The sequence below is a fragment of the Emydura macquarii genome, unplaced genomic scaffold (genome assembly GCF_026122565.2).
Source record: "Emydura macquarii macquarii isolate MOO-44397 ecotype Brisbane River unplaced genomic scaffold, CSIRO-AGI_Emac_v2 contig_431, whole genome shotgun sequence".
Classification (NCBI taxonomy): Eukaryota; Metazoa; Chordata; order Testudines; family Chelidae; genus Emydura; species Emydura macquarii.
Window position 1 is genome coordinate 4,569,634 of NW_027130568.1, and position 23,825 is coordinate 4,593,458.

The window sequence follows — 23,825 nt, forward strand, 5'->3', positions numbered from 1 at the left end:
GGAATCACAAAATACATATATTAGAACTGTGGTGACAACTTTATACAGAATATCAAGTACATAATTTCAAATACCAAAAAGGTTGTTAGGAGGAGGAGGGAGAAAAATTGTTCTCCTTAACTTCTGAGGATAGGACAAGAAGCAATGGCCTTAAATTGCAGCAAGGGCAGTTTGGGTTGGACATTAGGAAAAACTTCCTGTCAGGTAAGTTAAACACTGAAATAAATTGCCTAGGGAGGTTGTGGAATCTCCATCACTGGATATTTTTAAGAGCAGGTTAGAAAAACACCTGACAGGGATGGTCTAGATAATACTTAGGGTATGTCTGTATTGACGGCAGCAAAGTCGCCGCTGTCAGATGGACCTATCTGGATCAATTAAGCGGTCAGTGAAGACCTGCTCAATCAATCCAGAAATGGATGCTGTTAATCCACTCCCTCAAGTGCTGTATACTCTGCATAGCTTGCGTAACTCCCGTTGACTGCCACCAAATTGCCAGATAAGTGTAAACCAGGTCTTAGTCCTGCCATAAGTGCAGGGATTGTACTAGATGACCTCTTGATGTCCCTTCCAGTCCTACAATTCTATAATCTACTTTATCAATTAGAGACTGTGGTCTTGACTCTCTACAGCCGTGCATTTGTGCAGTCAGTTACACTTATTTAAAGTGGGTGTAAAACACTACTAGGTCAAAATGGCAGCATATCACAACAGCTTTGCATGGTCATTTATCCTCGCAAAGTGCAAGGTAGTGGAGAATGAGGTCTTGGTGGTCTAACGGATTTCTTTTCGCCTTTCAGGAAAATCACCCATGATTTTGCTGATTTTCATCTGAGCCACTAAATCCTTACAATAAGCTTTCATATCGTTATCTGCCTCATAGCAATTATGTTGTAAAGTTCACAGTTTTATAAGTATTGTCAGAATCTAATTTCAGAAATAAGCAACGCTAGATATATTTTCAAAAATGCTACAGTCTTTTGTGGTCTGGTTTGGGGGAGAAGCAGGGCAGTTAAAAATGGGGACTCAAGCCTCTACTTCAGGTGTTGCTTAAAGAGGTTTGTTCATGTTTAATCTGCTGTTTGCTCATTTTAAAATGATTGTGTGTCATTTCTCACTGGGGGAATCTTGAAAACACCATGTGTACCAGGGGAGAAGCAAAGCAGCCGTGTAGTGGATCTCAGAAGCACTTGCAATGGAGCTCTCAGCCAGGAACTACATGGTAACACTTTTTTCACCCTCTGGTGTTCCTGAATGTATCTAGAATTTACTGGAAAAACCATGATGATATTAATGACATGATAGCAATTTAAGGATACACAGTCTTGCCTAACAGTTTAATCTCTTCAAGGTAGCACTTTGTCTCTGTGGTTTTTGTAAAGCACCAGAATTCTACAAATAATAAATATAGTTTCTGGAAATGTCTCTTACAATGTTGTAATTATAACTTTTCCATTCTGCTTTCTAACAGAAGAGCCTCAAACACTTGCACAGACATAAGAGCTGCTATGTTAATATAACTGTCACTGTAAAAGTTCTAACTTTAAACTGAAAAATCCATGGAAACTAAGATTTAATGTTGATGCTCTATATCTAACTATTATGATATACCAGGGTTTCAGTACAGCAGATATAAAAGTTCATTCCCCCTATTTTTTTAAGTGAAGAGTTGTAGTCTCTACTTTTTCATGCATTACACATCTAAAAATTACAATCCACAATGAATATTTATTTTAATAAAAAAACTTTATTGAGATGAGCTCAAACCAACCACTAATATTTTCCAGTAATAATTTCAACACATAATTTAATAAAATTACTAATTTCTCATGCCCTTTTTCCCCCTATGTTCTCATTCTTCTTTTGCATTTCCCAGATGCAGCATCACCCCCAATTTCCCATTGGGAATACAGTACATACAGTTTCAAACATATTCTATGTTATTTCTTTGGCATAAGGTGATCAACTCTCTTCTCAAAGACGCAGTAAATTTGTTCTCTGACACGCTGTCTCCACAAATCTCATGATTAGAAGATTTTTCTTTAAATGCCAGTCTTCCATGGAGTAAGCAATCTACCTTCAATATGAGAACTCACCAAACAGTCAATTATTGAGAAGCCTCACTAGATTCTCTAGACATTTGAAGTGGTAGGCTTTTAGATGGTTTCCTTCTGGCTGTGAAAAAGCTAAAGAGGAGAAAAACAAGACTTCAGAGCTTTTCTGGTAACATTCAGTATTTCACATAAATACTAGGCCTTCAAAGGCTACATCAAACCCACAGATGCAAAAATCTCTTGCTAATTCACACATTTTATAATCTGGCACAACAAATTGGCAGTCGTGTTCCCCTCAAATACTTAACAGCAGTATTCTGTACTGGCATCTCATATTGTTAGGTCTTTGCTTCTACAAAAATATATGAGAGAATATTTACTAATATAATACCTTTGGAAATTTTCAATCAATTGGGACAAGGAGGTGCGGCCTTTGATCAAGCTCCCTGGCAGTTGCCCCAACATGAATGAGACAATGCTTCTTTCACAACAACTCCTCCACAGCACAGGCAGAGTTGGGAAGGAGAGGTATAAAACAAGGCTATCAGTGCACTTCAGAAGTCAAGCCACTTGCACTCTGAAAGGATTTCTAAAGTGCACCAACAAATACATTCCTGCCAAGTTCCCTAGTGGGAAGCCTGGTCAGCCTCATCAAGTGATGAAAGCTTTCCCAGACCAGGCTAGTAGATAAATTTTCCTGAGTTAAGTTTTCCTGACAACCGTGCATGACTGTAATAGGTTATAATAATTAAAAACTTAACTAATCTGTTCAAATAAATAGTACAATCTAGGGCTAATAGGTGCTACGGTAATAAAAATAATCAACTTTATAATGCACTATCCTTGTATTTTAACTGTGCTAATTGGTTACCTGCTAATGTGCAAAATTCAGTAATGCAAGGAGTTATTAAAATAAATGATGTACTATAATATCTTTCACAGCATACACTGTATTTATGGATTTACAAAGTGCTGTAAAGTAAAATGATTTTGCCAGGCAAACAAGAGGTTCCAATTGCAAGTACTTTTAACTTATTAAACAAATAAGCTGGAACAGTACAAATAGAACACAACACACAAATGAGTGGCAAGAAAGCCACAGTACATTCATTTCCTGGAACTTAAATTTATTTCCTAATACAGGATGGTCATCAGATATGCTGGCAAAAATCCATCTAATTAGGGCTAGCTTACTCCAAAATGAAACAAAAATGGTCTCAATTTAGCAGCCATTTGCTGGCCACTCTGTCTTGTAAACAAATATGGCAATTTAGCCCCAATCCTGCAATGATTTGTGTGTGTATTTAAGTGCATGAATAGATTGACTGAACTCAATAGCAGTACTTGTTTTTAAAAGTAAGCACGCATATAAGTCTTTGCAAGAGCAGGGTCGCAATGAGATGAGTGGAACAAGCAAGCCCACATATTAGCTACTGGAGTTGCAATCCCACTCCACAGTCCTGCTCAGAGAAATTTCCAAATAGAGATGCTTTTGAATTTTCTTTTTTTGGACTGCTTGCAGGTACAGTTATCTATTAAGTAAAAGCTATTCAAATTATAGCTAACTGCAATTTCTTAAAACAGTAAACATGCTTTTAAAAAGCCATTCAAAGTCAAAGTAAAAACCAGCCAGTTTACAGAACAGTACTGTCAGCATGGCACCGTATTCTGGTCTCCCTGGCGTAGCTGAATTCAGGAAGGTTAAGTGAGGTCAGTTTTAACTGGGCAGTGCTTCTTATCACCAAAATACAAGGTTTTAGCACAGAGAAAGTATGTGGCAACAAAATCGTTTTGCTGCCAGCACAATCAAATGTATCTCTCAGACTAATCCTTAGCAATTACCACCTCACAAATCTTATTTACAATTTGTCACCAGAAGGTTTATTTTTTTATTTTGGAAGAAGATGCTGAACAGAAAAGCATATGTGGATTTAAAAGGATCATCGCTCAGAACCCAAAATTTTAGAGCACATATAACACAACAAAATGTTTCCTTTTAGTTGTACTACAGGGCAATATAGTGTATTAAGGATTTCTTTTCACAGAAAAATTGCACAATTGGCTGTTACTCCTTTGAGGTAGAAACTAAGTTCTCCAATAACTTACCTTTCTTCACTAAAGAATAAGCCTCATCTACTCTTCTTTTTATTGATGGATTCTTCAAAATCACTTTTGCCTATAGCACAAAGAATAATAATCCAATAATTACATTTATTCCCACATGCTGATGTTCTGAAAATCAGGCTATGTCTCCACAGTTATTTTTTGGCAGTAAGCCAAGAGAATATGGCATTCAGGAATTTAACAGTGCAACATGATTGTACCATCGTAAATACCGCATTTGTGAAAAATAAACAGGAAAACAATGAATTGCAGCAATAATGGAACCCATTTCCCAAGACATGGCTTGGTGTGTCAGCAAGTACTGCTTTGAATATTAAGTTGGCAAGTACAAGTAAATAACATTCTTGCAAACTTCATGGTAAAAAGCACAGTACAAAAGCATATATTGTGTGAGTTATAAACCAATAAAAATGTCATATCATCTGCATATTTCAGAAGCTATATGATAACTTACAGGAACACAGTCATGTTACTTTGGTTGATGTGAAAAATAATTTGACTCTCCTCTGTGTATCACTTCTTAAAGGAAAACTACTGATCGAATTCTAATGAAAGACAATTTTAAAGGATGTGAATCTTCCAGTGAGTAGGATTTTGATTTACTTATTACAGCCCCAATCCTGCAACTTGTTCCGTGGGGATGGATCCCTGCATCGAGCTTTATTGATTTCAGTGGGATCTGCCCAGGTATGGGATTCTGCCCATGCCAAACAAATTGCAGGACTGGGGCGTAATTTTATAATTGTACATAGAGGATACATTTTCCAGGACATCTAACTTGCAGTAGATCAACATTATAGCAAAAATGTAAGGATGTACTGCAGGTTAAGTGCTTTGATTTTTCTTGAATTGGAAGCATTTTCTAAATACTAACCTTCTGATAATTGTGAAGCAAAGACCAAAGTGCAGCTGCTCCTATTTGCTGATCAGTGAGGCTGTCACTTTCTAAACAGGCAGATAGCACTGCAATGACTTTATCTAATGAGGAAAACAAAAGCACACACAAAGACTAGCAAAGCACATTACGACAGATTCCCACCTATGAAATGTTCTTATTCCGGCAAATTTGTCTCTATTTATATGATAAATATTGGTATGGCACAACAAGTACAAAGTTTATATAATCAGATAGTTTAAAATGAATAAGTACCTAGTATACTTGTAAGCACTATAAATTAATATTTATAAATATAAGCAGCAAAATGGAATTGTCTATACTAAAAATGAAGATTAAGCCATAAAAAGAATAGGTATTGAAAATTATAGCCACTACAATGTGCATAGCTGACTGTTGCACATACATTTTGAACCACATAAGAGATCTTAAAATAACTTTATTATGTAGTAACACCTGATAGAAACACAGTATCAACACTACCAGCACAATGGAGTAGAATTAAGACATTCTGCCAATTTTTACAGTGGTTGCTACCTGCTTGATTTCACTGCTGTCACATTTTTTGCCTTAAACCTTCTCAGATTCTCTGCTCTCCAAGGTTTACCTCTGGGCTTTCCATGGAATTAAAGCCAGCTGGCTTCTTGTTCAACACATCTGACTGCTCACTCCACAATATAAATGCATTTGGTAGACTATGGAGTTGAGTAATAATTATTACTCAAAGACACTGAACAAAGATCTGGAAAAATTTGAGGACAGCTTCAGCTGGGAGCTTCTCAAGCTCCATTAGGGAACAGTGGAGCATCCTGTCTAAATAGTCCTGGCCTCTACAAACAATCAAAGAGAGTTCTTTCTATCTCACTACAGTAAGTATTTATGCCATACTTATCACACTATAGTATATAAGAGGATCAGTATATCTGGAGAAAAGTAGCATGGCTTGACATAAGAGGCATAGATTGCAGGAGGGTTGCCAAGGAATATGCATAGCCTAGGTTTTGTCTGATTGAAAGATAACATACTAATAACTAACAAGTATTTTTTTAAAATTGTATTTCTAAACCAGATTATTTAAAAGCTAAGTGTTTGATGCACAGTGCTCCTCTTCAATTCTTTTAATAAAGGCATGGTCTTCTATTTAAGTGTCTAGTTAAAACCTTCCCATTCAAGTTATATTATTGTAATTTCAAAATAGCAAGATCTCAGAATAAAGGAAGGTTATATACCTTACAAGAACTGAAGTTCTTTCAGATGTGTGATCTCTATGGGCATTCACTATGAGTGTGAATGTGCTCTGTGCACCCAGGACCAGAAATGATTCAAAAGCAGTGTCTATTGGTCCACATCTCCACCATTCAACTCCTCAGCTTTCAAATGAGGGTATAAGGAATGGCACAGACCGTCTCCTTCTTTTCAGTTCCTACTCTACCATGAATCATATGAACTGAGTAGAGGGGAAGGAATATGGGTGGTGAATACCTACAGGGACTACACATCACAAAGAACTCCAGTTACTATAAAGTAACTGTCTCACAGTTACTCATATCCTATGGGTATTCACTGTGGGTGACTCCCAAGCAGAGCTTAACGACAAGTTCGGTGCAAGGAAATGTGCTGCACAATAATTTTCAGGATTGCTGAACCAAAGGAAGTGTCCTTAGCCAAGGCTTGAATCAGCCTGATCAATGTGTGAATGGATCCCCAAGTTGCCATCCTACAGATCTCCAAGAGAGGGATTTCTTGCAGTGAGGCTACTGGAGAAACTTGAGCGCTCTTAGAATGAGCCTTCACAGACTGAGGAGGAAGGGCTTCCTCAGGTGCATAGCTGAGGAGAATGCCATTGGAAATCCATCTTAATGGCCTTTGGGAAGATGTTGCCTCTCCGTTCATTGCTCAGCAATGGAGATGAATAATCTGAGAGATCTTCTCAAAATCTGCCTAGACATAACGCTAGAGCTCTGTGTACATTTAGGAATTGGAGTTTTCTGTCCTCCCTAGTGTTGGGAAGTTTCAGGTAAAACAGAGGTAGGTGAATCGTCTGCTCCAAGTGAAAGTCAGAAGGAACTTTGTAGATAAACTTGGGATGAAATCTGAGGGATACTTTGTGTTTATGAGAGATTGTATAAGTTGAGTCTGCCATAAGGGCTCCAAGCACACACACCCTCCTGGCTGTGGTGTCAGCTTTCAGGAAGGCTACTTTCACTGGTAAGTATAAGAGGGAGCAGGAGGTCAAGGGTTCAAATGATGGGTTAATAAATGCTGATAACACAAGGTTTGGCTCTCAAGCAAGAGTAGGTTTTGATACCAACAGGAATGTTCTGACATTGTCTTTTCAACCTTACCATTGTGTGGTGGGTGAAAACTGAAAAAGTTCTCTATCAGTTGGTGAAAGGCATTAAGAGCTGCTAAATATACCCTCAATGAGCTAATGGACAGGTCCGATGACTTTAAAGAGAGAAGGTAATCCAGGAGAAGGGGAGGATACTCACTCTGTGCAGTAACTGGAGTTCTTTGGGATGTGTCCCCGTGGGTGCTTTACTTCATGTACACATGCACCTCACATGCCTTTGATCAGATATTTTTTATTGCAGTGCCTGTTCAACCCATGCATGGGGCTCCAAATATCATCATGTCCCATAACAAGGATATAGAGAGCTGTGTGGGTAAACCACCCTCAATTCCTTCTCTACCACAAAGTCCTGCAAGATGAAACTCTTAAGCAAAGGGGAAGGAGGGTGGGTCGTGGAGCAAGGAAAAGGGAAGAAGCAGTTCTCGGCTTCCCGGACTGTTGAGCTGATTTGTCTGATTTCTTATTAGGGTGTGTCTCCTTACTCTCTTCGTGATTCTGATCCATGGAGTTTCTGGGCCTGCTAAGGGTTCTGCTGGTGCCAGGTCGAAGGCTCCAGACAGTGAGGCAGAGAGCAGAAGGGTCCCATATCCAATCAAGGTCTTATGGAGAGTTCCATCAGGTGCTGTCAAAGTCTAAACTCCCAAGACTGCCAAGTACAAGAGAAGGAACATCAGATCTCACTTTGATAGGATGTGTGATTCCCCCTGCCAATACAGGCAGTTCTTGTGCAGGTTGCTTACTGAGAAGACCAGCAGTCAGACAAAGCAAGGGTTGAAGCCTAGGACCCTGGACATAAATATCCTGAGCACTGGGAACATAAATATCCTGAGCACTGCTAAAACTGCGAAAGAATTAAATGCTAAAATGATTAAAATAATTAAACTATTTACAGTATTCAGAGCATAGAGCTTAGAGCAAGCTAAAGGCTATAGACACAAAAGGTTTCTGTCCCAAATCAGGAGTAGTAGAAAAAGAATTGGAGAGGCAGATTGACACATGCCACTCTTTATTCCCTCAGCTGAAAGAACAAGATGAAGGGTGCAGACAAACCATTGGACATTACTATTGGAGAATTTCTGGTCCTGGAAGCACAGAGCACATGTGCACCCACAGCAAATACCCATAGGGACCAGCACTCAAAGATGAACCTATAAAAATAATTTTAGCTGTCTGGTATATTTGCTATAGTGTTATTTTCTTTAATATATTTCTTTCAGTTTTTGATGTTTATAATTTCCTAAAATTTTGTTACACAATTGAGCGCTTCAGTTTAATAAAAAATGCTTTTGTAAACAATATACTGGATTTTCTATCAGTACCCCCAATTTCATTAAATTCCAGTAGTACAACATCTGGATAAGAGCTTAGATATCTACCATTAGCAAGTATCTTGGGCTTGTTAGTTGGACTAAAGCAGATGTTGTGCAGAATAAGAAGGACTATACGGTGATTATTCTTGTGTTTGTATTTGCTCATCTCCACCAGTTGGTCTAAGCCACCATTTAGCTTCATGATCATCTGCCGTCCATCTTCTCCAAAGGATATGTTCAGTAGCAGCTTTAGCCAAAGGCTAGCCAATGTACTAAGGCTTTTATTTCCTCTTTTAGGCAATGACAGAGACAAAAAGTTCTGTAAGAAGTTACTCTATCAGAAGAGAGAAAATGCACAATGTTATTTCATTACTAAATAACATTGCTTTCACAGACACTCTTCCATATAGCCAGTTTACTGGTCCTCCCTATCCCATGTTCCCATCATTAGTTAGTCTCCTACTCCCACATTAGTCAAAATATTTTTTCTGCAATATTTTGTGATAGCAATAAAAAAGTGCTTCAAAAGTAAGTGCTTCTCGTAGTGTCAATGACTACTGGTGCTTTCTTGATGATCTGTCTAATGAAAATTTTAATAGTTACACTGTCCCATTCTCAGTTCATTGGCTTACATGATCCTCACAATCTGTAAATGCAAAAATCAAAACAGTATGAACATTTTATTTACATTTTAAGAAAGCTGTTAGCTTAGTATTTTAGCATTCAAGAACATAAAGTATGGTGAAAGAGCAAGAACTTCTTAGCCATTACAGGAAAGTGCATCATCTACTCTAATATTCTAGAAACAAAGGGTATCGAAGAGCTTGCCCACTCCTTCCACCCCTAGTAGCTATCCTTCTTTGTTCTTTTCTGTACAGCTGCCGTGAAACCTCCATCCTCCTGAATACAGCTTCCTCAGTGCTGCAGATACCCCAGAGAGTCTTTGATTTGCTTGCCCTGGCTTTGCTCATGGTATCCAGAAACTCTGCTTCCACTCTAGGGAACTCCAGAGCAGACAGAAGCCAAACTCTATCACTGCATGGAAGAGAAGATCTGTGTTGTTGGTCTCCACCATAAGGAAGGTTTGCAGCTGAGTGTCAGTCTTTTCAGATCTGAAGTGGCAACACATTATGGCATTTGTTAAATCAACAAATCAAAACATCTTTTATCTTGTTGACAGACTCTTCTTGATTTCGATCACATGAAGTATAATAGTGATGAGTTAATTCTCACATAAGGGAATGTACTCCAAGCCCAATAGGACCTGGAAGAGCTGTGATGGCAGCACCCAGCGAGCGGGGAGGAGGGAGAAATCGCTCAATTAGTTAACCTATGTAGCCAAAGCAAAGTGATAAGCTCTGGAGAGAGCCATAGTCAAGTCTTTTCACTAAGCAGACAGCTGCTTTAACATTGTTAAAAGAAAAGAAAATAAATAAAACAAAAGGATTGAGACATCTTCCAGCAGAAACACTTTCTCAGAAAAAGAAACTCTGACAGAAGTAATTTCAATGTAATTCATGTCTAAATATATTAAGCTGTATACACAATTATGCTAATTTTATTTTCAAATGGATAAGTAGCTTCAAGTACAATACATTGATAGCGTGTGAAGAAAGGAGAGAAAGGAAGTTTAAGAACACAGCAATTTAATCAAAAAGGAGCTCCAGTAATAATATAATCTTAATTTTGAACAGATTCTGCAAAGACATTAAATAAAATACAACCAGATAACACCAAACATGTTTTATTACCAGCTTTTGCAGCATCAGTGCCAAATAGTGTAGGCCAGAGAAGAGGAAATACTGGGCAAGGAATAATTATTTAATATGTTTATTTCAGTACCACCAAGGTCCTTGTCTCAAAGAGTTTATATTCTAATATAATGAAAGCTAGCAAAATTCAAAAGAATGAAATTCTTTCAGAAAGTTTAGATAAGAAAGTGAGAACTTTTCGGCATACACCTGAAATAAGGGAAAAGAAAAAGCCTTTATATGTATGCAACTAAAAAAGAACTCTACTGAAAATTTTACAGATACTTCATTTAGGTGCTACCCTCTTTAAAAGTGTATATTTGTTTTTTATTATCACTGTTTCTCCAAGACAGATGCATCAAATTATACCACCAAAAGTTTATCTTCTTATTTACTCATGTACAGCTTCTAATATATACTGACAGCTATAAAATCAGACAAGGTGGGTGAAGTAAGTCTCATGTCCTGGGACCAAGATGGCTACAACAACAATGGAAGACTTAATTTTGCTGTTTAAAATGGAAACTCCATAACGTGAAGAAGGAAGCCAAACCTAATAGTGACATCTACTTCCTGAGCAAATGCAAGAAATAAAACATCATCCACAGAAGGCTCACCATCTATAACGCTCTGACCACTACATACAACTCCAAATACGCAGAACTGTTCTGTAGGACTGCAGAAATACTGAGGAACCATCTCAAGCACATATTTCAAAAAATACCACATCAAACAAGACATCACCACATGATCCCACATAATGGAAGAAAATATATAGGAATGACAGAGTAGGTCGCAGTGGTGGTGGAGTGGCACTATATGTGAAAGAAAGCATAAAATTAAATATAATAAAAATCTGAAATGAATCAAACAGTACCATAGAATTTTATGGGTAGAAATGTCATGATTGAAAAAAGTAAGAGTATAGCAGTAGAAGCATATTACCGACCACTTGACCAGGATGGTGACGATGATTTGTGAAATGCTCAGGGAGATTAGAAATGCTACAACAACAAAAAATCCATTAATAATGGGGGATTTCAACTATATTGACTGGGAATGTGCCTCCTCTCTCAGGATGAGATGCAGAGATAAAATTTTTAGACACCATTAATTACTGCGTCTTACAGCAGCTAGTCCTGGAAGCCACAAGAGGCAAGGACATTTTTTTTATTTATTCCTAAGTGGTGCACAGGAGCTGGCCAACAGGAGCTGTAGCACTCAGTAATAGCAACCATAATGTAATTAAATTTAACATCTTTGTTGAGGGGAAAATACCAAAAAAACCCAGCACAGTAGCATTTAACTTCCAAAAGGGGAACTACACAATTTTAAAAGAAATTAATTTTAATTTCTTTTAATTTCTGTGGATAGTTAACTGAAAACATCTGCTCATTGTGCAGCAGCAGTCAAAAAAGCTAAAAGAAGGTTAGGAACAATTAGGAACGGGAGAGATAACAGGACAGAAAACACCATAATGCTACTATATAAATCCATGGCACAACCGCACTTTGAATTCTGCATGCAGTTCTGGTCACCCCATCTCAAAATAAAAAAAGATATATTAGAATTGAAAAAAGTACAGAGAAGGACAACAAAAATGATTAAGGCTATGGAACAGCTTCCATACTTGGAGAGCTTAAAAAGACTGGGACTACTCAGCTACGAAAAGAGACAACTGAGGGGAGATATGAGAGGTCAATAAAATCATGAATTGTGAGGAGAAACTGAATAAGGAAGTGTTATTTACCTCTTCACATGGTACAAGAACCAGGGATAGATCACCCAAAGAAATTAATAGGCAGAAGGTTTAAAAAAAACATAAGGAAATACTTCTTCACATAATGCAGTCAACCTGTGGAACTCATTGTCAGGGGATTCAGTGAAGGACAAAAGTACAAATGGATTCGAAAAAGAATTAGATAAGTTCATGGAGGATATGTTCAGTGACTATTAGCCAAGATGGTCAAGGATGCAACGCCATGCTCTGGGTGTCCCTAAACCTCTGACTGCGAGAAGCTGCACTGATACCCTTTGGAAAGAGCCTGTATGGGCCAGTAGTATATCACTTCTTACTTATTACTCTACTTAGAGTAAGATTCCCATCCGATACAAACCAGTACCTAAACAGTACTCTGTGAACTGAGTACTGGATGGTCACGTGGTGCTCTTCCTTGTTTCCAGATTCTTTTACAACTCTCCAGAATCTTTACTGGAGAGCAAAGCAAAACAAGCTGGAAACAGGGAAGAAACAGCTGCCTCTACTAGAGGCCAGTGCTACATAAGAGGAGGAAAGGAGACAGATGTTATCAGCCACAAGCAGGAGAGAACACTGTACAGGTGAGAGGGACACGTGCCAAGGAAGAGAAGGCAACTAAACAGAGATGAAAGTGCAAGGGAGTGGGAGAAATTAAAACAGAACAGAAGGGAGAGAAAGAGAAAAAGTATTCTGTACAATTAACTGGTTTCAAAACACAATGCATTAAGGAGACATTAAACTACATACATGTGTTTTTATTATTACTTTTCCTGCAGTTGCCTTAGGGATATTATGCAACTGTGAATGATAGGAAGATGGTCTGCGGAATCAAGAAAGGGAGAGGAAGTGGTCCATGACACACAGTAAGATGCATCCCTATTCTGGAAAAAGTTAAGAACTCCTGAATTACACTACTTATGAGAATAAACAAGGGTATCTGCATCATGATAGCCATCTTTATAATTTCCCTACCCTTCTCTCTTAATTAGATCATGTTGAGTCTAGGGCCTGATTTTGCAAATGTTTAAATAGGTCCCATTCACATCTTTGGGACTCCTCACGTACACAAAGTAAATCATATCTGCAAGTGTTTGCTGGATTGGGCCTTAGACTGTATGCCTTCAAGAATCAGAAACATGTCGTCTTGGTTTTGTGATGCACCTTGCAGCTCCCTAGGTGCTCAAAAAATAAACATAGAAACAAATAATAAATAATGTTGCCTCCTTACCTTTTGAATAACACCCTTACAGTCATGAGACACAGCAAGGTTGGAAAGAAGAGTAAAGACAATATGCTGAATTGCACTGTTCTCAGTTGGTGTTTGGGAAGCTAACTTGATGATGATGTGCATTAGTGAGTTGCTGGCCGCACTTCTCTGTGCAGTCTGAAATGGAGACGGTCCACTGCTTGCCCAGCAAAGAGAACCACAGCCTTAAAGAATGAAACATAGTTTTAACATTTAAATGTGACTGCCTCACTACAGAAATGACCAGGCTGGATGGGGGAATCTATGTACACAGCATACCAATATTTCTAGAAAGGCAGCATTGTCTAGATAATAGAACCAAGGGGAGGGAGTCAGGAGACCTGGGTTTTAATCCCAGATCTACTGCTAACCTGCTGTGTGACTTTGGACAAGACACGTCACCTCTGCCCCTCTATTTTCTTCGGTCTTATCTATTTAGATAGTAAGCTCTTCCAGGCAGGGCCTGTCTTTCACTATGCGTTTGTAAAACTTCTAGTACAATGGGAATATGATATTACTTAGGACTTCTAGATGTTACTGTAATGGAAAAAAAAAGTCTTTTTTCCACTTTATATTCTACACCTAAAAATATGAGATTCCATCTCAAAGACATTAAATCTGCTCCAATCTCCTGTACAACTAATATATGAAAATAAGGATTTTGATCCTAGTTTAGTAAAGGCGGACTTAATCAGATATTGGGGGAAAGCAAGTGTTCATCCATCAGTGATATTATTAGATTGTATAGATTTTAAGGTCAGAAGGGAACTTTATGATCATCTAGTCTGACCTCCTGCACAATGGCCACAGAACCTCACCCACCCACTCCTGGAATAGACCCCTAACCTATGAATGAGTTACTGAAGTCCTCAAATCACGGTTTAAAGACTTCAAGATACAGAAAATCCACCAGCAAGTGACCCATGCCCCACACTGCAGAGGAAGGTGAAAAACCCCCAGTGCTTCTGCCAATCTGCTTTAGAGGAAAATTCCTTCCCAACCCCAAATATGGCAATCAGTTAAACCCTGTGCATGTGGGCAAGACTCACCAGCCAGACACCCAGAAAGAATTCTCTGTAGTAACTCAGAACTCACCCCATCTAACATCCCTTCACAGGCCACTGGGCTCAAAGATCAGTCAGTTGCCAAATTAGGCCGTCCCATCATATCATCCCCTCCATAAACTTATCCAGCTCAGTCTTGAAGCTAGCTAGGTTTTTTGCCCTGACTGCTTCCCTTGGAAGGCTGTTCCAGAACTTCACTCCTCTGATGGTTAGAAACCTGGGTCTAATTTCAAGACTAAACTTCCTGATGGCCAGTTTATATTAATTTGTTCTTGGGTCCACATTGGTGCTGAAGCTAAATAATTCCTCTCCCTCCCGGGTATTTCTCCCTCTGATGTATTTACAGAGAGCAATCATATCTACACTCAGCCTTCTTTTGGTTAGGCTAAACAAGCCAAGCTCTTTGAATCTCCTCCTATAAGGCAGATTTTCCATTCCTTGGATCATCCTAGTAGCCTGTCTCTGCATCTGTTCCAGTTTGAATTAATCTTTCTTAAACATGGGAGACCAGAACTACAGACAGTATTCCAAAAGAGGTCTCACTAGCGCCTTGTACAACGATACTAACACCGCCCTATCTCTACTGGAAATACCTCGCTTGATGCATCCTGGGACCACATTAGCTTTTTTCACGGCCACATCACACTGGTGGCTCATAGTCATCCCGGGATCAATCAATACATCCAGGTCCTTCTCCTCCTCTGTCACTTCCAACTGATGAATACCCAACTTATAGCAAAAATTCTTGTTATTAGTGCCTAAATGCATGATCCTGGCACTTTCCACTATAAAATGTGATCGTATTTCTATTACTTCAGTTTACAAGGTCATCCAGATCTTCTTGTATGATATCCTGGTCTTCCTCTGTATTGATAATACCTCCCACCTTTGTGTCATCTGCAAACTTTATTAGCACACTCTCACTTTTTGTGCCACGGTCAGTAAAGAAAAGGTTAAATAAGATCGGTCCCAGAACCGATCTTTGAGGAACTCCACTAGTAACCTCCTCCACCCTGACACTTCACTTTTCAATATGACTCGTTGTAGTCTCCCCTTTAACCAGTTCCTTATCCATCTTTCAATTTTCATATTAATCTCCATCTTTTCCAATTTAACTAATAATTCCCCATGTGAAACCATATCAAATGCCTTACTGAGATCTAGGTAAATTAGATCCACTGCATTCCCTCTGTCTAAAAAATCTGTTATCTTCTCAAAGAAGGAGATCGAGTTGGTCTGGCATGATTTACCTTTTGTAAAATCAAGTTGTATTTTGTCCCAATTACCGTTAACCTCAATGTCCTTAACTGCTTTCTCTTTAAAATTTTTTCCAAGACCTTGCATACTAATGAGGTCAAATTAACAGGCCTGTAGTTACCCAGATCAATTTTTTATCCTTTCTTAAAAATAGGAACTATGTTAGCAATTCTCCTGTCATACGGTACAACCCCTAAGTTTACAGATTCATTAAAAATCCTTGCTTCTACCTCGGAGTTTTGCGTCTACCTTGGATGTGGTCATTTCTACTTTCATATCCTTATTCCCATTAGCCTCCCTGCCCCATCCCTCAGCTCTTCATTAGCCTAATTAAAAACTGAGGCAAAGTATTTGTTTAGATATTGGGCCATGCCTAGATTATCCTTAACTTCCACTCCATCCTCACATTTAGACAGATTAAGGAAAACACAATTCCTAAAATTTGCTATATTCACATATCGAGGAATATGTAATAGAAAAACTGTCTGCTACAGATAAGGAGTATAAAAAGGAATAGTCGAATATCACAACTATCTCAAGTTTTAGAGTGAAGAAATTATGCCTTTCCTGAGGAAATGAAAATAGTGTCGCAGACGGAAAAAAATGATGGAGAGAAATAAAAATACACATGAAGAGCCAGGTGCATCAACCTTCAGCATTTTGTAATACAAAAGAAAATTATTACGTTACTTATCTAAGCTACATTACATAAGTAAGGTTAAAAGGACAAGAGAAGATGGCTGTAGGTTACTAAGGGATTTCATATATAATTTGGAGAGCTCACCCTAAAAAAAATTTGGAAACCATTGTGTGAATAAATTAAATATATTACACCAATTGTAATTTAAGCAGTGGACCACTGGTCCAATTGTTGCTAATTCTGTTGGAAAGATAATATTTCAGTTAAAGAATATCCTGATATTCTGGAGAGCTGCAATTAGAAATTATATTGCAAATCACTGGAAGAAACATTATCTTCCAAAAAAATCTTGGTTTATAAAATTTAACAAATAAAGGCAACAGGAAACCTTATTTAAAAAAATTACTCAACATTTGGAAAAAATGTTCTTAAATATATGGTTACCTTTGATTGAATTTGTGGGGGAAAACAACTCTCCAGCAATCAAGTCAACAATTACAGTTATGCTTATTGAATGACAAATAGAAATTTTTTTTGGTATTTAGTAAATTTCTATTTTATTGCTATTCTATTTTATTTCAGTTATTTATATTAAAACCTTAAAGAATGGCTGTTATTAAATAAATATCATCATATACTCAATCAGAACTCAATGTCATTATTACTCTTCCCACAATGGTGTGAGGAAAACTCTTATAACCTCAAAAAAGAAAAGCAAGGTATAAGATTAACCTCAAAGTTAGCTATGTCTAGATTATAAAATGTAGTATAAATGCAATGTGTGAAATCCAGAAAGATAAAATGGCCACTGATGTAATATTAAATGGACCCCACTCCTGAAAGTTATTCTGTGTGGAGTCCACCTGTATGGACCAATTTGCAGAAATGGGGCATTAGTGGTATAGATGTTAAACTAATCTCATGCTACAGCTCAGAGAGGAAGGTCACAAAAATCAGGACATTGTTTCACAGCCTCTACATCTAAGGTAATGTGCACAGTTACTGCTTACAGGAAAAATTAGCAGAGCTGGTTTAGAAATTTAAAGTTGTTCCTGAAATACTATTTATGAAATAAAAAACTAATGTTCTGAAAGTATTCATTTCATGCAAGCTGGACCATATGAGCAAGCAATATACTATTCTGCAAAACTGCCAGGTCAGAATCAATTTTCCTCCTCCCCCCAATTTTTTTTTTTTTTTTTTGGTATTACAGATACACTCCTACTTTACACTTATTTAACATATATATTGCAATAGCATCCAGCATACACAACTGAGCTGGATCCCACAATACATAGTAGACAGCAAGAGAAAAAAAGGATAGTTCATCTCATAGTAGTTGCTTATAGATGAGCATCATCAAACATTTCTTTGCTCCTAGGACGCTAACGGAAGTGGTTTAATGAACTGATAAGGTGAGTGGGTTGGCTCATCTTGCAGCTAGCCTGAATAGTAAGAATGAACATGATTAAACAGAAACCACATCCCCTTATAAGCAAAGCAGAAGAAAATTAAAAAATTGAAACTTCCTTCTAACCTAAATTCAAACTGTTTAAGGTGAGAAAGGACCATTAAATCACCTATCTAGTCTGGCCTCCAACATATCATAGATCAGTAAATTTCACTCCATTGCCTCTGCATGTGTTTGGCTAATGCCTGAACTTCCTCAGAGGCATCCAGTCTTGATTTGAAGATATCAGGAGGATCAACCACATCCCTTGATTATTCCACCATTACAGTTAAAAATGTATGCCTTATTTTTAAGAACTCTAGGAATTTGTCTGGCTTCAACTTCTAGCATTGATTCTTGTTATGCCTTCCTTTGCTAAATTCTACACTGTGACCAAGTCATCTCTCAGTCTTCTTTTTGATAAACTAAACAGATTAAGCTCTAAGTCTCACACTTTCTGGCATTTTCTCCAGCCCTCAAATAATTTTTGTGGCTCTTTTGGGGATTCAAGTTTTTCAACATCCTTTTTAAACGAGGATAACAAAAACAAGTGTATTCCAGTTGTTTCACCAACATAGGTAAATCCTGAAAGGTCATGGAGTGTGTGGGCAGACTGCTGCACCCAGGCAGAGTCCTACTGAAGTCAATGGAACTCCATGCAAATACAGCAGTCTGTCCACCTGGAACAGGTTTCAGAATCAGGGTGACTGTTCAATATAAGTCCTTCACTGCTTTAACAAAAAAAAGAGATCTTTCAGATAACTCAAGTAATCCATCAAATTTTTACAATATGTTAATTTTAACAATATTTTTCATCATTTAGAAGTTCCTAAACTTGATCTGTCTTTTTTTTCTGACCATTCCCCTCTTCAGTAGGCTGAATAAAACAGTTAATTCAGTTGAACAGGCCTATGGCTGAAATACATTAAAGCATGGTCCATATATTAATTTGCACCATTAAAGTAAGGTGTCTTTTTATATGGATTTAGTTAAACAAGTGCAACTTTGTGTGTTGACACTCTAAACCTGGCTTACTTTGATTCAATTTGCATTGATAAATTAGGCACAAGCTAATCTGATATAACCAATTTAAAATTGATATAAGAATGTCCACAGGGCTGCTTGCACTGGTTTAAACTGATTTAAATTACATAGGTGCATCTTCTTTACATAGACAACTCTAAGAGAAATTTCAGAGAACCTGTGGTGAGGTATACAAATGCCACATTGGGCAACCAGGGTTAACAAGCTAATGTGAACTCAGGTGGCCCTGTCCCATCATACTTGTGAGAGAAGTAAAAAATGGATGGAGGAGCTTAAAAGGCAGAAACCCAGCTGAAGGCAGCCCAGAGAGTATAGCAGACCTTCATTCCTCAGTTTCTGTGAGATGGCTGGCTGAAGGCAGAAGCTCTTTGGATGACCATTGCCCAATGGCCTCTCTCTCTGAAAGAAGGGAGGGCCCGAAGCTGATTCACCTTGAGTTGGGAATTATTCCTCTCTATTTACTTGGGAACACTGTTGACAGTACTGCAGAGTGCATTAATATGGAGAAGATAGGAAATCTTACTGGCACAGAAATTTGGTTGGCTATAGCAGATCACAAATAACAGGTGGTCATAAGTATGTTTCATTGTATTTACCCTTGATGCCCAGAATGCTGAGATACATTTATTATGAAAAGAGTAATTACAGAGGCTGTTGGAAGCACAATAAAAACACAGATGCCTCTAAAATATAGTGTTTATCAAGTGTTTAGAAAAGTTTTGCTACTGCTATCTTAACTTGTCCACATTTCATAAGATTGAGAGGTGACTTGATCACAGTGTATGAGTATCTTCATGGGGAGAAAATTCTGGGTGCTAAAGGATGTTTTAATCTAGCAAAGAAAGGCATAACAAGAACCAAAAAAACAAGGTTACTTACCAGTATCTGATGTTCTTCCGAGATGTGTTGCTCATGTCCATCCCACTATAGGTGAATGCACGTCACCGTGCACGGTTCCCAGAACTTTCTTCCTCTTAGCAGACCCCATAGGGCTGGTTCTGGTGCCCCCTGGAGTCCCGCACACATGCCGCGGTATATGAGGTACGCCCTCTCAGTCCCTTCTTTCTGCCAACTCCGGCAGCAGGGACAGGGGGTGGGTTGTGGAATGGACATGAGCAACACATCTCGAAGAACATCAGTTACTGGTAAGTAACCTTGTATTCTACTTCGAGTGATTGCTCATGTCCATTCCACTATAGATGACTAACAAGCAATACCTTGGAAGTGGGTAGGAGTTACCAGTGAGCTGACCTCAGCATGGCTCTGCCGAATCCTGCATCCTCTCTCGCCTGCTGGACGATGGCATAGTGGGACATGAAGATATGCACCGACGACCTGGTGGCGGCTTTGCAGATGTCCTGCAGGGGCACTCTCTTCAGGAAGGCTGTACACGAGGCTTGAGCTCTGGTTGAGTGCGCTGTGATGGTTCCCGGAAGCAGCACCCTCGCCTGCTCATAGCAGAACTTGATGCACGATGTAATCCATGAGGAGATGCACTGGGTGGAGACAGGTGAGCCTTTCATCTGGTCCACCACTGTGACGAAGAGCTGCGTCGATTTCCGGAATGGCTTTGTACGCTCGATGTAGGTGGTCAGGGCTCGTCTCACGTCCAGCGAATGCTATCTCCTCTCCTTCTCTGAACCGTGCGGGTTTGGGAAGGAACACGGGGAGAAAAATATCTTGGTTACAATGAAATTGGGAAACCACCTTGGGCAGGAAGGCTGGATGTGGCCTTAGCTGCACCTTATCCTTATAAAATACTGTATAAGGAGGCTCCGAGGTCAAGGCCCTAATTTCAGAGACCCTCCTAGCTGAGGTAATGGCCACCAGGAAGGCTACCTTCCATGAAAGCAGGAGCAGAGGGCATGAAGCCATGGGTTCGAAGGAGGGCTCTGTGAGTCTTGAGAAGACCAGGTTGAGATCCCAGGGAGGCACAGGTCACAGACCTGCGGATAAAGCCTCTCCAACCCCTTGAGGAACCCGACCGACATGGGATGGGAGAACGGGGATCTCCCCTCTAGCGGCTGATGGAAGGCTGAAATGGCCGCTAGGTGAACCCTCAATGAGGCCAGCGCCAGACCCTGGAGCTTTAGCTGGAGCAGGTACTCAGGATCGCCTGCACAGGCGAGAGGCTGGGCAGAATGCCCCATGACTCCGCCCAAGAGGTAAACCGTTTCCACTTAGCCTGACACACAACCTGTATAGAGGGCAGCAGGACTTGTCAGACCTGAACCAAGCAGGCTCTCTCTCCCTCCATCAGCCACAGAGCCTCCAGGCCGTGAGGTGCAGGGAGTCCAGGTCTGGGTGCAACGGGCGACCGTGGTCCTGGGAGAGAAGGTCGTGCCACTCAGGAGCTCCAGGGGTGGGGCGATCAAAAGGTCCAGCAGAATGCTGAACCAGTGTTGTCTCGGCCAAGCTGGAGTGATGAGTATAACATCCACCCTGTCCCTCTTTATTTTCAGCAGGACGCTGGGCGGGAGCAGAATGGGTGGGAACGCATATGTGAGTATCCCCGTTCAGTCGATGAGGAATGCATCGGAAATCGACCCAGTCTCGTGACCCCGGAGCGAGCAGAACCTCGGACACATCGCGTTCCAGGCCGACGCAAATAGGTCCAGTTGGGGAACACCCCACTTCTGAAAGATTACAATCACTACCTCTGGGTGCAACAACCAGTCGTGGGGGGGTAGAAACGACCTGCTGAGGCGATTCGCCTCGTTGTTCCTCACTCCGGGGAGATGAGAGGCAGTCAAGTGGAAATTGTGCCTCATGGCAAAGTCCCACAGATGGGTAGCTTTCTTGCAGAGAACCGAGGAGCACGCTCCCCCCCTGCCTGTTTATATAAAACATAGCTGTGGTGTTGTCCATCAGCACCTGCACCATTCTGCCTGTCAGGAATCAGAGGAACACGCTGCACGCTAGGCGAATGGCCCTCAGCTTCTTCACGTTGATGTGCAGGTGTCTCTCCTCCCCCGACCAGAGCCCCTGAGTGCTCAGGTTGGCGCTGATGTGGATTCCCCATCCCATATCTGAGGTGTCAGAGATTAGGGTGACCGACGGGACCAGTTCCCTGAATAGAACGCCCTTCAAACACTGCCCTGGGAGACCTCCACCAGTTTAGGGAGGCTAGGACGGGCGGGGGAACTGTGACCACCCGATCCAGTGGGTGTCTATTCGGCACTTATACCGAGGCCAACCACGCCTGAAGCGGTCTGAGTCTCAGGAGAGCTAGTCTCACTATGTACGTGCAGGCCGCCATGTGGCCCAACAGCTGCAGGCAGTGCCTGACTGTTGTTGTGGGGCATCGGTGCAGCTGAGAGATGATAGAGACCATTGCCTCAAAACGTGACTGAGGAAGGAAGGCTCTGGCCTCCGAAGCATCCACGTGGCCCCAATTAATGCTATACGCTGCACTGGGGTTAGTGTGGACTTCTGCTCGTTTATGAGTGGTCCCAGCCTGCTGCACGTGGAGCAAGTGAGGGTCACGCTCTCCTGCACTTGGAACCTGGACCTGCCCCTGATCAGCCAATCATCCTTTTCATCTCAGGTGGGCCACCACTACTGCCATGCATTTGGTGAACACCCTTGGAGCCGAAGAGAGGCCAAAGGCTCGGGCTGTAAATTGGTAGTGGGAGCCAGCCACCGTGAAGCAAAGAAAGCACCTGTGGCTGGGGAGTATAGACACATGAAAGTATGTATCCTTGAGATCGCGGGCAGCATACCAGTCTCCTGGATCCAGGGAAGGGATTATAGAGGCTAGGAAAACCATGCGAAACCTGAGTCATTTGACATATTTGTTTAGATGACGCAGGTCTAATATGGTTCTTAGACCCCCCTTTGCCTTGGAGATGAGGAAGTACCTCGAATAGAACCCCTTCCCCTTTCTGTCTTGAGGGTCCATTTCCACCGCTCCTATGTTGAGGAGGGTGTCCACTTCCTGCAAGAGGAGTTGCTCATGAGAGGGGTCCCTGAAGAGGGACGTAGGGGGAGGGTTGTTGGGGGGTGTAGAAATAAACTCTAGGGCGTAGCCCCCAGAGACTATCCCAAGGACCCAACGGTCCGACGTGATCTTTGCCCATTCGGAATAGAAGGGTCTTAACCTGTTTAGGAAGGGGCGGGGCGGATCCAGGAGAGCAGTAGGGGCACCACCCTCAGGCGCACCATCAAAACTGACTCCTACAATTGCCCAACCCCCTGGGGGCCCCTGCTGGGGAGCTGAGGATGAGCTAGGGGGCTGATTCCGTCTTCTAACCCCCCTATTTCTGTAAGGTTGAAAGGGTCTAGGCAGAGGCCTTGATTGCTGCTGCGTCTGGGGCCGTGACTGTGGTTTGGAAGCCTGTGGCATGTACAGGCCCAGGGAGCGAAGCGTGGCCCTGGAGACCTTCAGACCGTGTAGCTTTGCATTTGTCTGATCGGAGAACAGGGCCGACCCATCAAAGGGGAGGTCCTGAATTGATTGCTGCACCTCCTGGGACAGGCCCAAGGATTGCAGCCATGAGCACCTTCTCATGGCAATGGCGGAGGCCATGGCCCTACCCACCAAGTCAGCAGCATCACTGACGTTTGGAGCCCTGCCCTAGCCACCGTGATTCCTTCATCCAGGATGGTGGTGAAGTCTGCGACCTGATCCTGGGGCAGGGCCTCAGCAAACCGCCTGAGGAAGTCCCACAAATTAAAATTATGTCTCCTCAGGAGGGCCTGATGGTTGGCAATCCTGAACTGCAGGGCTTCCGTGAAATAAATCTCTCCCCCAAACAAATCCAGCTTTTTGTTGTCTTTGCTCTTGGGAGTGGAACCAGGCTGACCTTGCCTGTCCCGCTGGTTGACTGCGTCTACCACCAGAGTTCCTGGGGCCAGGTGAGTGAACAAATACTCGAA

General features: G+C 40.8%; 1 protein-coding gene across 1 annotated transcript in view; it reads right to left on the reverse strand.

Annotated features, from left to right (window-relative positions):
- Positions 1-1,728: 1,728 nt before the first annotated feature.
- RTTN (rotatin) overlaps positions 1,729-23,825 on the reverse strand; it is a 170,905-nt gene continuing 148,808 nt past the window's right edge. The window contains exons 45-49 of the mRNA XM_067537491.1: positions 13,475-13,677; positions 8,803-9,070; positions 5,053-5,156; positions 4,161-4,230; positions 1,729-2,186 (exon numbers count right to left, since the gene is read on the reverse strand). Of these exons, the coding sequence (XP_067393592.1) occupies positions 2,104-2,186; positions 4,161-4,230; positions 5,053-5,156; positions 8,803-9,070; positions 13,475-13,677 (728 nt within the window). The 3' untranslated portion in view covers positions 1,729-2,103. The remainder of the gene's footprint in view (positions 2,187-4,160; positions 4,231-5,052; positions 5,157-8,802; positions 9,071-13,474; positions 13,678-23,825) is intronic.